A 14,907-nucleotide genomic window follows, 5' to 3' on the forward strand; every position below is an offset into this window, starting at 1 on the left:
AGAGGGGGCACCTCCTCTATTCTGTGCCTTCAGTGCCTGGCTGCCCTCACCTTAGTCTCAGCCCTGATTTTAACTTGCAAAAAATTTTATTTATCCAAGTTATTCTTATTCAACTGTTATCTATTGGCTATTCTGGGCACTTCACCCAATTCCCCTGACACCATTTCTAGATGATATGCATCTTTGAGCTGCTTCCAGGAATATTCGCTAGTTCATCTCTCTCAATAATTTCCTTCCAATAATTTCTTCCCAAATACCTGATATATCTTTCCCAGACTAGGAAACAATGTCTTCAGGATACTCATAAACCAATGATCTGTTTTGAGCATTTTTTCTCTGTTAGGACAGCAAAACGGTAAAAACATGGCTAAGACAAGGCAGTGATAGTACAGTGGAAAAAATTCATGGATTAAAAAACTAGGCTTAACGGTACCAACTGCTGGCAAGGATGCAGAGCAACTGGAACTCTCATTCACTGCTGGTGGGAATGCAAAAGATACAGTCACTTTGGAAAATAGTCTGGCAGTTTCTTACAACATGAAACACTTTCCATATGACCCAGCAGTCCTGCTCCTCGTATTTACCAAGAGAAATGGAAACTTATATTTACACAAAAATACGTACACAATTGTGTACAGCAGCTTTATTTATAGGCACTCCCAAATGAAAACAGCTCAAATGTCCATCAGCTGGTGAATGGATTAACAAACTGTGGTATATCCATACAATGGAATACTACTCAGCAATAAAAATTAGGACAAATTACTAATATTTACAACAACATTGATTGATCTGTTTTATGGTAAGTGAAAAAACCGAGACTAAAAAGACTAATAGGGCTTCCCTGGTGGCGCAGTGGTTGAGAGTCCACCTGCCGATGCAGGGGACACGGGTTCGTGCTCCGGTCTGGGAAGATCCCACGTGCCGCTGAGCGGCTGGGCCCGTGGGCCATGGCCGCTGGGCCTGAGCGTCTGGAGCCTGTGCTCCACGGTGGGAGAGGCCACAACAGTGAGAGGCCCGCGTACCGCAAAAAAAAAAAAAAAAAAAAAAAAAAAAAGGCAAAACTATAGGGATAGAAAACAGATCAACTGGAGTTAGGGAAAAGGGTCACTACAAAGGGGTCAAGAGGGAATTTTCTGGGGTGATGGAACAATTTTATATATTGATTATGGTGATTGTTACACAACTGTACGCATTAGTCAAAAATCATAGAAATGTATGCTGGAAAGGGTAAATTTTATTGTATATCATATCTCAATAAATCTGACTTAAAAAAAGGAAAAAAAACTGGGGTTATCTCTTAGTTACCACCTGGCTCTGGGGAAGCCACCAAAACCTGATTTTCTTCTTTTATAAAATAGGGATTCTGTTACCTTTAAAATATTTTTTGTGAGGAACAAATTAAAAGAAAACTTATGAATTTTGAAGTTCAATACAAATATTTTACACCAGGCACTGGCCATACAATGATGAATAAGACAGAGGTACACTAAAGAAATGTACTGTCTAGGGACTTCCCTGGTGGTCCAGGGGCAAAGACTCAGCACTCTCAATGCAAGGAGCCTGGGTCTGACCACTGGTCACGGAACTAGATCCCACATCCTGCAACTAAGAGCCCACATGCCACAACTAAAATATCCCGCATACCACAACTAAAGATACTGCATGCCACAACTAAGACCCGACGCAGCCCAATAAATATTAAAAAAAAAAAAAAAAGAAATTTACTGTCTAGAGGGAGAAAGGAATAAGACAGATAATTATTAAATAACATGGAAATTCAATGACAGAGATATGAACAAGGCAATAGGGGCCATCAAGAAGGAGCATTCCAGGAATAAGAATTAACTCATAATGAACACAGACTACTGGGATCCAATAATCTTAACCCAATATGATTTTGAAAAAGCCTAAGGTGGTAAAAATTATGACAAAATGGAAAAAGTACCTCACGATGATTCAGAAGTTGTTCCAAATCTAATGCCATTTGATTCTTCATGTGCTGTAAAGCTGACTTCTCTTTATTTAAATTGCTGGAAAAAAAAACCCACCAAGTTTTTAAAAGTTGTCATACTAATATAAATTTAATTAACAAATAATAAATAGCAAAAGACTAAAGCTGATGGTTTGAATTAAAGAAAAATTAAATTTATAGTTCATAAAGATATCAGATCAGTGACTACAATGTTTGATTCAATTATTGGCCTGGCTATTTTATAAGAATACTTTTTCTTTTCACAACTATTTGACAATGCAACTGAGATGCTTTCTGAGAATACTTTCCTGCCTAGTAGGGGCATAAAATTGGTGTTTTAAAGATGACTGGTTACTCCTGAAATGTAAAAAGATGAAGTGGGACTTATATAAAAGGTAAAAAGAAAGTACGTATGGGCACCATATTAAAATTTGAGACACTGAAAGTCAAATTACAACATTTATCCTTAAAACTGAAAGTAGTATCTTATAATTTATCACATACTAAATTACCAGGTATATAACTGAGTGAGATAAATGAACCAGATATTTGATCTACAGTAAACTCGGGGAAACAATTTTTTTTTTTTGCGGTACACAGGCCTCTCACTGCTGTGGCCTCTCCCGTTGCGGAGCACAGGCTCAGTGGCCATGGCTCACAGGCCCAGCTGCTCCATGGCATGTGGGATCTTCCCGGACCGGGGCACAAACCCGTGTCCCCTGCATTGGCAGGCAGACTCTCAACCACTGCGCCACCAGGGAAGCCCTCGGGGAAACAATTTTTGTCTCCAAATTCTTAGTTCAATCTTCAACTTCTAAGTCCGCATTGTGAATTTCTCTTTGAAATGACCTATCTTCTGATAGGAAAGGGTGAGAAGCCTAATTGTAAGGACATGTTAATATTTTAAAACATAAATATTTGAGGCCTGTCTTATACTGTCTGGAGTTTGATTATTCAACTCTAAATAAAAATATTTAGTTTGATTATTCAACTCTAAATAAAAATATTTAGAACCATTAAATAAAATATTCTTTGAAAGACACTGGGATGAGTCTACCCAGACGGCACTACAAGGATTAAGAAAAGCAACACTTAATTGAAGCAATGTAATTCCTTGAATGTCAAAACAAAATCTGTAAAGGTAAAATTAATGAGAATTGTTTTGCTGAACAGGTAAGATGTTTTAAGTTATACTTTAAGAAAATAGAATGCCACCAATTTTCAAAATATTAGGGAGAAGTTTTTTTAAACTCAGTGAATAGTAGTAGTATTCTGAAAGCACTGGTAATTCCAAGGACTTAAGAGTAAAAAAAAAATGTACATTTTCCTCCTTCCTACTAATTGAGAACTTCCCCAAGGAAGCATCAGAGTTTGTCCTCTGAGAAGACTAGATGGAACTCTGACTTCTGTTTCCAACTGTGCCACTGACTCAACTGTGTGGGGTAAAGCACGACACATACCACCCCACTGAACCTGTTTTCACATCCGTAAAAGTGGAAAATAATACTCATGTATGTCAAAGGGACATGTGAATTATCTAATGAATGATTACATAAAACTCTACAAAATGCTATATCGTTTTACTAATTTAGATGAGAAACAGTCATCAGAGGAAAACAGTAATTAAATGTCAATAAAGGTAAGCAGCTCAGCATAAAAACAAACTGACTTTTGGAGTTAGGCGTCAGAGATCCTACTGAGCTGAGGAGTTGAAAAGAACTAGATGATAAAAAGGAAACTGAGTGCTGTGTTCTGCTTGAGTCCCCCAAACAATGGTAAAGATCAGGTGTTTCTGTAACTTTAAAATTCTCTCTTTAGCTAGGGTCACACTGAAGACAAAATATTTCTCTTTCTCTTTTTCTTTCTTTTATTTTTCTATTATTTTTTGGCTGTGTTTGGTCTTCGTTGCTGCATGTGGGCTTTCTCTAGTTGCGGCGGGCAGGGGCTACTCTTCATTGCAGTGCACGGGCTTCTCACTGCAGTGGCTTCTCTTGTTGCAGAGCACAGGCTCTAGAATGTGTAGGCTTCAGTAGTTGCGGCACGTGGGCTCAGTAGTTGCGGCGCGTGGGCTCAGTAGTTGCGGTGTGCGGGCTTAGCTGCTCTGTGCCATCTGGGATCTTCCCGGACCAGGGCTCGAACCTGTGTCCCCTGCACTGGTGGGTGGATTCTTAACCACTGAGCCACCAGGGAAGTCCCCAAAATATTTTTCAAAGTGAAAATAAATGTTCAGTAAATACGAATAGGAATATTCAAGGAACAGATGTGTTCATATACATGCACATATACATGTTCGTATACATGTACCCACATACACACAGAATGTAAACATGCGCTTACATGCAGTACATACATGGGTGCGCTCGCACAAACACATACACAGATACACAGACACACACACGTAGGCTCTCAAACACCAACAGACCCATTAAATAAAGTGTAGTGTAATAGGAACGGAATGTTGATGTAATTAAAGAATTTTGACTGAATAATTCATTAGAAATGCTTTCTATGTAGTGTTTAATTTTTTCAGAATAAACTAAGTATTCCATATTTAAATAACAAAACTAAACATATAACATGGAATAAAAGGTAAGTGGATAAACTGGTTGACAAAGCAACTCAGTTCTATTTGCAAGACATTGGCTCCACAGACAATACTTGGATATATATTTTCAAAGTCTTAACCTTCTCTTTCTTAAATTACAAGGGAGACTACCTTCAACACGTGGGTCTCTAAAACTGAATACGATGATGATTATACTCTGTGTTCTTCCACACACAGTAATTACTCAATAGAAGTTTAGTCTCCATAAGACATTTCATAACAGTGGAAACTTACCTTTAAAAATACAAAGCTTCTATGCGTGACTCATAAAGCAACTACAAAACAAATCTCCTTATGAGCACGTCTACCGTGAATGGTATATTACACCCATAATTGTTCAATTCACTGTTAATTATTACTCAGAAATTCATGTTTATGGCTCTGTTTCACCTGCTATATGAAAACATATTCCTGATATATTGTTCTTTAACTTCCTGGATCAATATACTCTGGCCTAGCCTTATAAGTGCCTAAGTAGTCTTTTCTTCCTAAATGACTAGTTAACGATAAATGGAGAATTGAAAACAGAGAAAGAAAACTTATGCTAATTATTCTCTTTCTGTGCTTCCTTTGGTCCTGAACTATAGATCAAACACTATAACCCAGATTGTCTCTTATAGATTGGTGGAGGAGAGTTAAAAGTACTACTTTTAGAACAGAGTATTACTTTAATGACAGTTAGTAGTGATATCTCAAATGTTAGCTTTTAACATGTTTATCACGATTTCATTTTAGTGCATGTTTGCGCTAATCTTTCTAGGCATTGAATAAATTGTATCGATGGCTAAATTGGCAAGTTGTGGATGTGATATTGTTTTATTTTGTAAGAAAATGATAAAATTTATATTCAGTTCTTTAAAGAGCTTTTATTGTATAAGCTAGAGAAACATTTACAAATTAACCAGTTAATGTAAGTATTCTTTACAATTAAAATCCACACCCAGCAAAAAGTAACAGGAATGATCAAGGAACATAATCACTTAGTCATCTTTTTGGATGGATCATCGAATGTTTAAATTTCGAATTAATGAAGGACAAAAGGAAGGGAGGTAACATTTACTGAGCTCCTCCTGTGTGCCGGAAGCTTTTTATATATGTTACTTCATTTAATTCTCACAACTACCCCTTGATGTTCACATTAGTATCTACATTTTACAGACACATTTACCATGAGAAGAGAAATCAGGCTGACGTGTAGTCAAAGCCCAGGATAATTCTACTCTATTTGAAATGCCGTTGGCTCAGAGTCAGGGTGATGGTAGATAGAAATGTGATCTAACCTGTTGTATCTGACTTGTTGATTGTATTGTATGGCATCACATCCTTTCATTCACGTCATCAGGGTACAGCTACAGCATCTCACAAGCCATAATTAAAATTCGGAAAGCACCTTAACTTTTCACATTAGAAGATAGTTGCTTCAATGAAGAGCAAGACTTCATATCCTGTGAAATATTAGTTCAGAATCTACTAAAATAGTATACAATAAATATATGAGACACAGACAGCTTTAAAGCCTTCAGATGTTTAGCACACAAAATATTTTTTTTTGTTTAATTCCATAATTGGCATAGTTCTTGTGATTACTGTTGCTGTAATTAAGGGAGTCCTAATTTTTGTCAAAATTCAGCATATTTTGAGAAATGTTATTTCTCACTTCAAAGATAATTTTCAACATAAAAATGTGTTAAATATAAGACAATACTAGTAATAGCAAACATTTAAAAAGCATTTTTAACAATGTATAGGAATAGTGCTATATATATTACAAAGGTTATATCATTTAATCCTCTGAATAACCATGTGAATTAAGTGCTGTTGGTGCCACTCTCATTTCACAGATGAGAAAATTGGCTATAGGGTCCAATACCATAGCTATTAGCTAGCCACAAGTGGCAATGAAAATTAATATTAATTTAATTCAAATAAAATTAAAATTTTAGTTCCTCAGTAACACTAACCATATTTCAGATGCCCAATAGCCACATGTAGCTAGCAGCTACCATACTGGACAATGCAGATAGGGAATTTTTTTTTTTTATTATGAAATATTTCAAGAGAGAAACTATAACAATGTATCTGTCACCCAGCCTCAACAATTATCAACTCATTAAAAGCCTTCCTTTTAACCACTATTCTACACTTTTTTTTTTTTTGCTTCTCTTCGTTAATTACATTAGTTAAAGAAAAATTATCCCTTATTCAGATTAGAACATAGGGAGGCAGTATAACATAATGGTTAAGAGTATGGAATTAGAAAGCAGACAGATCTGGATTCAAATTTTGGCCCTATCACAAAACTAATATGTTTTTATTTTTTTTTTATTTTTTTTTTTTACTAATATGTTTTTAGATGACAAGTTGCTAAATTTCTCTAGGGCTGAATTTGTTCATCATTACAATTTTCTCCTGTAGCTGGCTATTATTTTTCTTTATATTAAACATTTTCAGCTTTCCTAGTTCTTAGTAAAATAACTATTCAAATAAACTTACTTGAAGGTAACTGTGAAAGAGGTAATTTTTTCCACAGGCCTTTTATATATCCCTGCTCCAAGATTACAAAGGTAAGACAAAACACTATACAAAACTTCAAATATATCAAATATGTAATATGGAAAGAAAAGGTTCTCTTTGGGGTTCTTTCCTCAATTTCCTTAAGATAAGCAAGTCTCCAGTGAATGATGAGACATAATTTCTATTGCTCCCAATAGCTATTTATAGAACTATTTAATTAATTCACTGAATTGATTTATTAATGCTGGTTATGAATATTCTAAATATTAATTTTAACTTTAAAATTAATCTACAAATAAATTGTTACTCATGTTGACATTTAAAACATAAATGTGATTTAAAATTACTTCATTATATTGTCAAAAAATTCTGATCAGGAATAAAGTTTTGGACCAATTATTTTGGTGGGGTAGAAACGAGAGGAAAAGATAACTACTCTGATTTATCAAAAAGAACACTCACAGTTTGGAGTTAATTACCAGCAGTTTTATATTTTTGGTTATATATCTTAGGAAACCTGAATTTAATAGCTATCTTTTCCAATAACTATATTTTTCAATAAACTACCTTTTCTAATTCCTTAATTTAAGAATTTTCTCTCCCATCTAATTCTTTGCTTCTACCTTTATAAATTGGTTGATAATTTATCTACTTACTTATTCTAAATAATCTTAAGATCTAATAACAAGCCAACTAACTAAGCATCCATGAATTAAAACCTCTTTCTTTATATAGAATCATTCTTCTACTGTTATTTAAAAAGACTAAAATGATCATATAGATGAACAGGTAAAGAATTTGAATGATTATTCAGTGGAGCAAGACTTTTGGATAAAGTGTCATGTAAGAAAACAATTTCAGTCTAAGGAAGTGAAAGGAATTTATTTACATCGAGGTAATTCATGGTTTACTTCATGTAAAGGGTCAGTGGAAGAAACGACTAAAAATTCCTTGGTAAAGTCAACATGAATCTAAGTAAATTTGTACATTTTATCTGTTTGTGAACACCTTAATGTGATGTGACTTAGTTTTTCTAAGAGAAATTGAACTCATTACATTTAAGACCCCCTTCATTATTTCAATATTTTCTTCACAATTTCCAACCTGAATTCGTCTATAGCAGTATTGTGCTTACAATGCCTTTATTACTCAAATAAAAGATTTGTAGATGGTTTACCTGACGTCTTTCTCAAGTTGGGTAATACACTCCTTCAGTGAATCAATCTTAGAATCTCTCTGACGCACTGATTCAATGAGATACCTGTAAGGTTGTTGAGTCTGGTTTAACAGAGAATTGGCCCTGTCAAGCTAAAGAAAAACAGATTTCATTAAAATCTAGACAATTTTATAAGAACCTAAAATTGTTCAGAATGTTCTAGCACAGATACAGTACACAAACTCTCCCTTATATGAATTACTCTGAAAAGCTCTTCCTGTATAAATTCGAAGGTTTTAAAAATTATTAATCAACATAACTATTCTTTAGCTAAAAATGAAACTTTTATTTGAACTTTATTTCTACTCAAAATAATATAATCACAGGATAATTTAGTAATTTTTCATGTCTTCATATTCCCTTCCATCTTTACTTATGTACCTAAACCACTATGTATAATTTACGTACCTAAATCACTATGTAAAATTAAAATTTTAAACGATTATGTTTAAAATATAAACAACATACAATTTACCATTTTATCCAATTTACAGTGTACAATTCAGGGGCATTAAGTACATTCTTGATGTGTAACCATCACTAGTATCTATTTCCAGAACATGTTCATCAACCCAAACAGAAACTCTATACCCATTAAGCAAAAACACTCCTCTTATCCCCCATTTCCTGGAAACCCCTATTCTCTCTGTCTGTATTTGCCTATTCTAGATACCTCATGTAAGTGGAATCATATGACATTTGTCATTTTTTGTCTGCTTAATTTACTTATTGTAATGTTTTCAAGGTTCACCCAGGTTGTACCATGTATCAGAACTTCATTCCTTTTTATGGCTAAATAATATTCCAATGTATGTTTATAGTATATTTTGTTTATTCATTCATCTGTTGGTGGATACTTGTGTTGTTTCCACTTTTTGGCTATTGTGACCAATGTTGTGGTATATAAATATCTGTTTTGAGTCCCTGTTTTCAATTCCTTTGGGTATCTACCTAGGAGTGGAGTGGAATTGCTAGGTCATATGATAATTCTATATTTAACTTTTTGAGGAACTGCCAGCTGTTTTTCATAGTGGCTGCATCATCTTACATTCCTACCAGAAATGCACTTGGTTCCAATTTCTCCACATCCTCGCCAACAGTTATTTTATGTGCCTATTGGCCATTTGTATATCCTCTCTGGAGAAATGTCTATTCAGGTCTTTTGCCCATATTTTAGTTAGGCTGTCTTTTTTTTTCTTTTTTTTGCTGTTGAATTGTAGGAGTTCTTTATATATTATGGATATTAAGCCCTTATTAGCTGTATGATTTGCAAATATTGTCTCCTATTCTGTGGGTTGTCTTTTCACTATCTTGATATGGCCCTTTGGATCACAAAAGTTTTTAATTTTGATGAAATCCAACTTACCTACTTTTCTTTTGTTGTCCATACTTTTGGTGTCATTTTAAAGAAACCACTGCCAAATCCAAGGTCATAAAGATATTCTCCTATGTTTTCTTCTATGAGTTTTATACCTTTCTTTTTGAAATTTAGGACTTTGATCCATTTTGAGTTAATTTTTGTATATAGTGTAAGACATGGGTCTAATTTCAATCTTTTACACATAGATATCCAATTTTACCAGCACCAATTGTTGAAAAGACTGTCTTTTCTCCATTGAGTGGTCTTGGCAACCTTACTGGAAAAACCATTAACCATATATGTGAGATTTACTTCTGGGCTCTGTATTCTATTCCATCAGTCTTATATGTCTATCCTTAAGCCAGCACAACACTGTTGTGGTTACTGTAACTTCACAGTAAATTTTAAAATCTGAGTTTTTCAACTTTTGTTTTTTAAGATTGTTCTGGCTATTTGGGGTCACCTGAAATTCCACATGAATTTTAGAATGAGTTTTTCTATTGCTGCAAAAACATGCCTTTGGGATTCTGATACAGACTGCACTGAATCTGTAAGCTGTTTTGGGTGGTACTGTTATCTATCTTAACAATATTAAGTCTTCTATATACAGATGGCTAACAGGCACATGAAAAGATGTTCAACATTGCTAATCATCTGAGAAATGCAAATCAAAATCACAGTAAGATACCACCTCACACCTGTCAGAACAGCTATCACCAAAAAGACCACAAATAACAAATGTTGGAGAGGATGTGGAGAAAAGAGAACACTCGTGCACTGTTGGTGGGAATGTAAATTGATACAGCCACTATGGAGAACGGTCTGAAGTTTCCTTTAAAAACTAAAAATAGAACTACCATATGATCCAGCAATCCTATTCCTGGGCATATATCCAGAAAAGATGAAAACTCTAATTTGAAAAGATACACACACCCCAATACTCACAGTAGCATTACTTACAATAGGCAAGACATGGAAGCAACCTAAGTGTCCATCAATAGATGAATGGATAAAGAAGATGTGGTATACACACACACACACACACACACACACAATGGAATACTACTCAGCCATAAAAAAGAATGAATTTTTGCCATTGGCAACACCATGGATGGACTTGGAGGGTATTATGCTTAGTGAAATAAGTCAGACAGAGAAAGACAAATACTATAATGTTATTTATCTGTGGAATCTAAAGAATACAACAAACTAGTGAATATAACAAAAAAGAAAAGGACTCTCAGATATAGAAAAGAAACTAGTGGTTATCAGTGGAAAGAGGGAAAAGAGGGAGGGGGAAGAGAGGGGTAGGGGAAGTACAAACTAGTAGGTATAAAATAAATAAGTGGGAACTCCCTGGCGATCCAGTGGTTAGGAGTCCATGCTCTCACTGCTGAGGGCCCGGGTTTAAACCCTGGTTGGGGAACTAAGATCTCACAAGCTGAGTGGGCAAAAAAAAAAAAAAAAGCTACAAGAATATATTGTACACCACAAGAAATATAGCCAATAGTTTATAATAAATATAAATGGAGTATAATCTTTAAAAATTGTGAATCACTATGTTGTATACCTCAAACTTAAACAATGTTGTAAATCAATGATACCTCAATTTAAAAAATTAAAGAAAATAACCCCCAAACCAACCAACCAACCAACAACCAACCAAAAAACAATCTTAAGTCTTCTAATCCATTAGCCTGGGATGTCTTTCCATTTATTAGGTCTTCTTTAATTTCTTTCAGGAATGTTTTGTAGTTTTCAGTGTACAAGTCTTTCTCCCCTTTGATCAAATTTATTTCTATTTTATTTTATAAATGAAATTGTTTTAGTTCCTTTCTGGATTGTTCAATGTTAATATACTATGTACAACTTAGTACAGTTGTATACTATGTATATAGTTGTATATATACTATGTTGTATACTATGTACAACTTTATATTATTCTTTTTTACTTTACCTTATATCATAATCATTCTTCCAGGCTGTTAGAATACCTTCATTTATATTTTTGTATTTTTAATGGTTACAAAACTGTCTAGTAAGCCAATTTGCTAGAGTTTAATTACATTGTTTATACTAGTAAACATTTAGGATGCTATCAATTTTTGACTAGTATAAATAATGCTAAAACAAACTAGTTTTGTATTGTAGATGTTTTATCTTTTTCTCATATTTATTTATTTGGTTGTGCCAGGCGGGCTCCTTAGTTGTGGCAGAAGGGCTCCTTAGTTGCAGCACGTGGGATCCTTAGTTGTGGCTCGCTGGCTCCTTAGCTGTGGCATGTGAACTCTTAGTTGCGTCATGCATGTGGGATCTAGTTCCCTGACCAGGTATTGAACCCAGGCCCCCTGCATTGGGAGCTCAGAGTTCTATCCACTGCGCCCCCAGGGAAGTCCCTAGACGTTTTTTCTTAATATTTTGTTCGTTAAATTTTTTCAGAACAGAAGATGCACTAAGGTTAAAGGGGTATAACTATGTAATACTCTTGACACATAAGACCAAAGTTCTTTCTAAAGGATTTTATCATTTTATATACTCAACCAACCTTAAGTGTTTTTTTTTTTAAATTAATTAATTAATTTTTGGCTGCTTTGGGTCTTCTTTGCTGCATGTGGCCTTTCTCTAGTTGCGGCGAGCGGGGGCTACTCTTCATTGTGGTGCACGGGTTCCGTTGCTCCGCGGCATGTGGGATCTTCCCTGATCAGGGCTCAAACCCGTGTCCTCTGCGTTGGCAGGCAGACTCCCAACCCCTGGGCCACCAGGGAAGTCCCAACCTTAGTTTTCTTTTTGCTTCTTCGTGTTTACTCTTTTTCTCCTAAGCAAATATGAAATGTATGCTAGAACAGGACTAAACACAGCACTGTCAGTATCAGGAGGCCCCTACTTTGGTATATAGTAAGTTCTCAAAAAAGGTATTCTAAAGTTGGATATGCAAAAACTGAACAATAAGAACAAAAGTGGTGGATATCTATTATTATAAGGATGAGGGGGTGGGGAAGGGAGTATTTTATTACGCAGAATAATAAATTATAAAATTCCTGATTTATGAACTTAAATGTCCTTTGACAAAAAATTTCTAGCTTTTTATATGAAAAAATTTTTTTTCCTCTTTCCTTTACAACCCCTAACGAGTTTGAGGCTAAAGATTTGCTATTTTTCTAGGACAAGAAATGATTTCTATTTCCTTCTCAAATAAACTACATTTACAAGTTCTATACATTTTTTTTTCAAATTAAGATCTAAACATATTTATTTTAGCACTGCAATTTTTTTTTACAAATTAATTAATTAGTTAATTTGTGGCTGTGTTGGGTCCTTGTTACTGCGTGCAGGCTTTCTCTAGTTGTAGTCAGCGGGGGCTACGCTTCGTTGCGGTGTGTGGGCTTCTCATTGTCGTGGCTTCTCGTTGCGGAGCACGGGCTCTAGGCGTGCAGGCTTCAGGAGCTGTGGCACATGGGCTCAGTAGTTGTGGCTCATGGGCTCTAGAGCTCAGGCTCAGTAGCCGTGGCACATGGGCTTAGTTGCTCTGCAGCATGTGGGATCTTCCCGGGCCAGGGCTTGAACCTGTGTCCCCTGCATTGGCAGGTGGATTCTTAACCACTGCACTACCAGGGAAGTCCGTAGCACTGCAAGTTTTTTGGTCTCCCTCTCACAGGGAAAAAAAAATAATGAGTTACTAGCAGTCTCGAAGCTGAAGGTGGAGAGAAGGGCAGGATGGGTATAGTGGAAGGTAGAGAGGAAGGCAGAAAGAATCAAAGGCAGAAACATTCATTGTGAAAATGATCAACCATGAGGTCCAGGTAGGTGAGGAGGAAAGTGAAGCCAAGAGGTGGCTGACCAACTGTTAGAGGATATCTGCACACAGTTTGAGGACCACTTTATAAAAGCTATGTAAACTATTCATCTAAATTATACTAGACATTTTTGTTATGGCTGCATTAAGTATAGCCCAGGAAAAAATTCCTCAAAGAATAAGAAATGAATAGTGAAAGGAAAGAAGACTTTTTTTGGACACAATTCATTGCAGTGAAAGGAGAGCCATAAAGAAAAAAATACCATAAATATTTTCTATAGTTTGGGTTTTAGTGTCCTTTTTCCTTGCTTTGGTAATCATTCTTTAAAATCTATTATAATGTCACTGGAATCTTATTACTCTACTAAGTTACTTTATGAACATTCAAATATGCAGCTGGACAAAAATAAAACTAAGTCCTACTTACCTGTACAACCAGTTTCACTAGTTAATTAAATCAAACAATTGCCTTGACTTTGTTTTTACAGAACTGACCCTAACTGAATAAACTGAACTGGCAAGTTGTTTTGTGTTTCGAAGTGCAGAATAGCCCGGGGTGCATGTGGGGGGATTGGGTGGTGTAGGAAAGAACTAAGGGCATTTTCAAATTGTAGTCAGCTGTAGTCTAGAATGAGCCATGTTTAAACTTATCAAACCTGACTTCAGTTACATAAAAAATATAACAGCAGGCATTAGCCTTAATTATTTTAGTTCATTTTTTTCTCATTACTGCAATTACATATATTAGGTTTTAGTATTATAACAAAATTAAGGGTCAAAAGCCTTACTTTCAGAATGTATTTCTACTATACAACCTACAAACTTCTCACTCTCTAGATAATAAAACTTCTATAGTGCTGTCAATTTTAAGAATGTTTCTTTATAAACTTGTGAGCTTCTAAATCCCCCAAATTTAATTTAATAACTCAGGGAAAAGTACACGTATATTTTTCAGTGAAAAGTGATGCTAATATCTATTTTTGAAATCAGTGTAACTTAACAGAATTTAATTCCTCCAATATGGTTAAAAAATCTTTCTGTAACTATAATCATTAGTATTAAAAAAAGTTTCACAATCGCTCACTTTGCCTATTGTTAGTAATCTTTTCCTTATAAAGCCTTAGTAATTAGTGACTCAGGAATCATATACGTAATGAATGATGCAGGACCAAACCCATGATACAACATTTTATAGAATCGTTATTTCTCCTTTGTTTCAGTAAACTGTACACATGATTCAGAGAAAAGCAACACCTGATTATAATACATATGTTCTCTTAAAGTTAAAAGACATATGAAGGTGACTACAATTTGTTGTGTTTTTCCTAAAAGTGGGATTTTTTTTCTTGTGGAGTTTATTTTCAAAGAAACTCCTAGAAATGGTACTCTTCCTTACCAGGGACAAAACGCATTCTGTTGAATGGAATTTAACATTGAGATGCTT

At 35.0% G+C, this 14,907-nt stretch overlaps 1 protein-coding gene across 2 annotated transcripts in view; it reads right to left on the bottom strand.

The window, feature by feature from the left end:
* PIBF1 (progesterone immunomodulatory binding factor 1) overlaps window positions 1-14,907 on the bottom strand; it is a 212,244-nt gene that overhangs the window by 26,592 nt on the left and 170,745 nt on the right. For both annotated transcript variants that reach the window (XM_082675882.1, XM_082675883.1), the window contains exons 15-16: window positions 8,272-8,402; window positions 1,949-2,033 (exon numbers count right to left, since the gene is read on the bottom strand). In XM_082675882.1, coding sequence (XP_082532008.1) covers window positions 1,949-2,033; window positions 8,272-8,402 — 216 coding nt within the window. The remainder of the gene's footprint in view (window positions 1-1,948; window positions 2,034-8,271; window positions 8,403-14,907) is intronic.

The sequence above is a fragment of the Grampus griseus genome, assembly GCF_964374135.1.
Source record: "Grampus griseus genome assembly, chromosome: 18".
Lineage (NCBI taxonomy): Eukaryota > Metazoa > Chordata > Mammalia > Artiodactyla > Delphinidae > Grampus > Grampus griseus.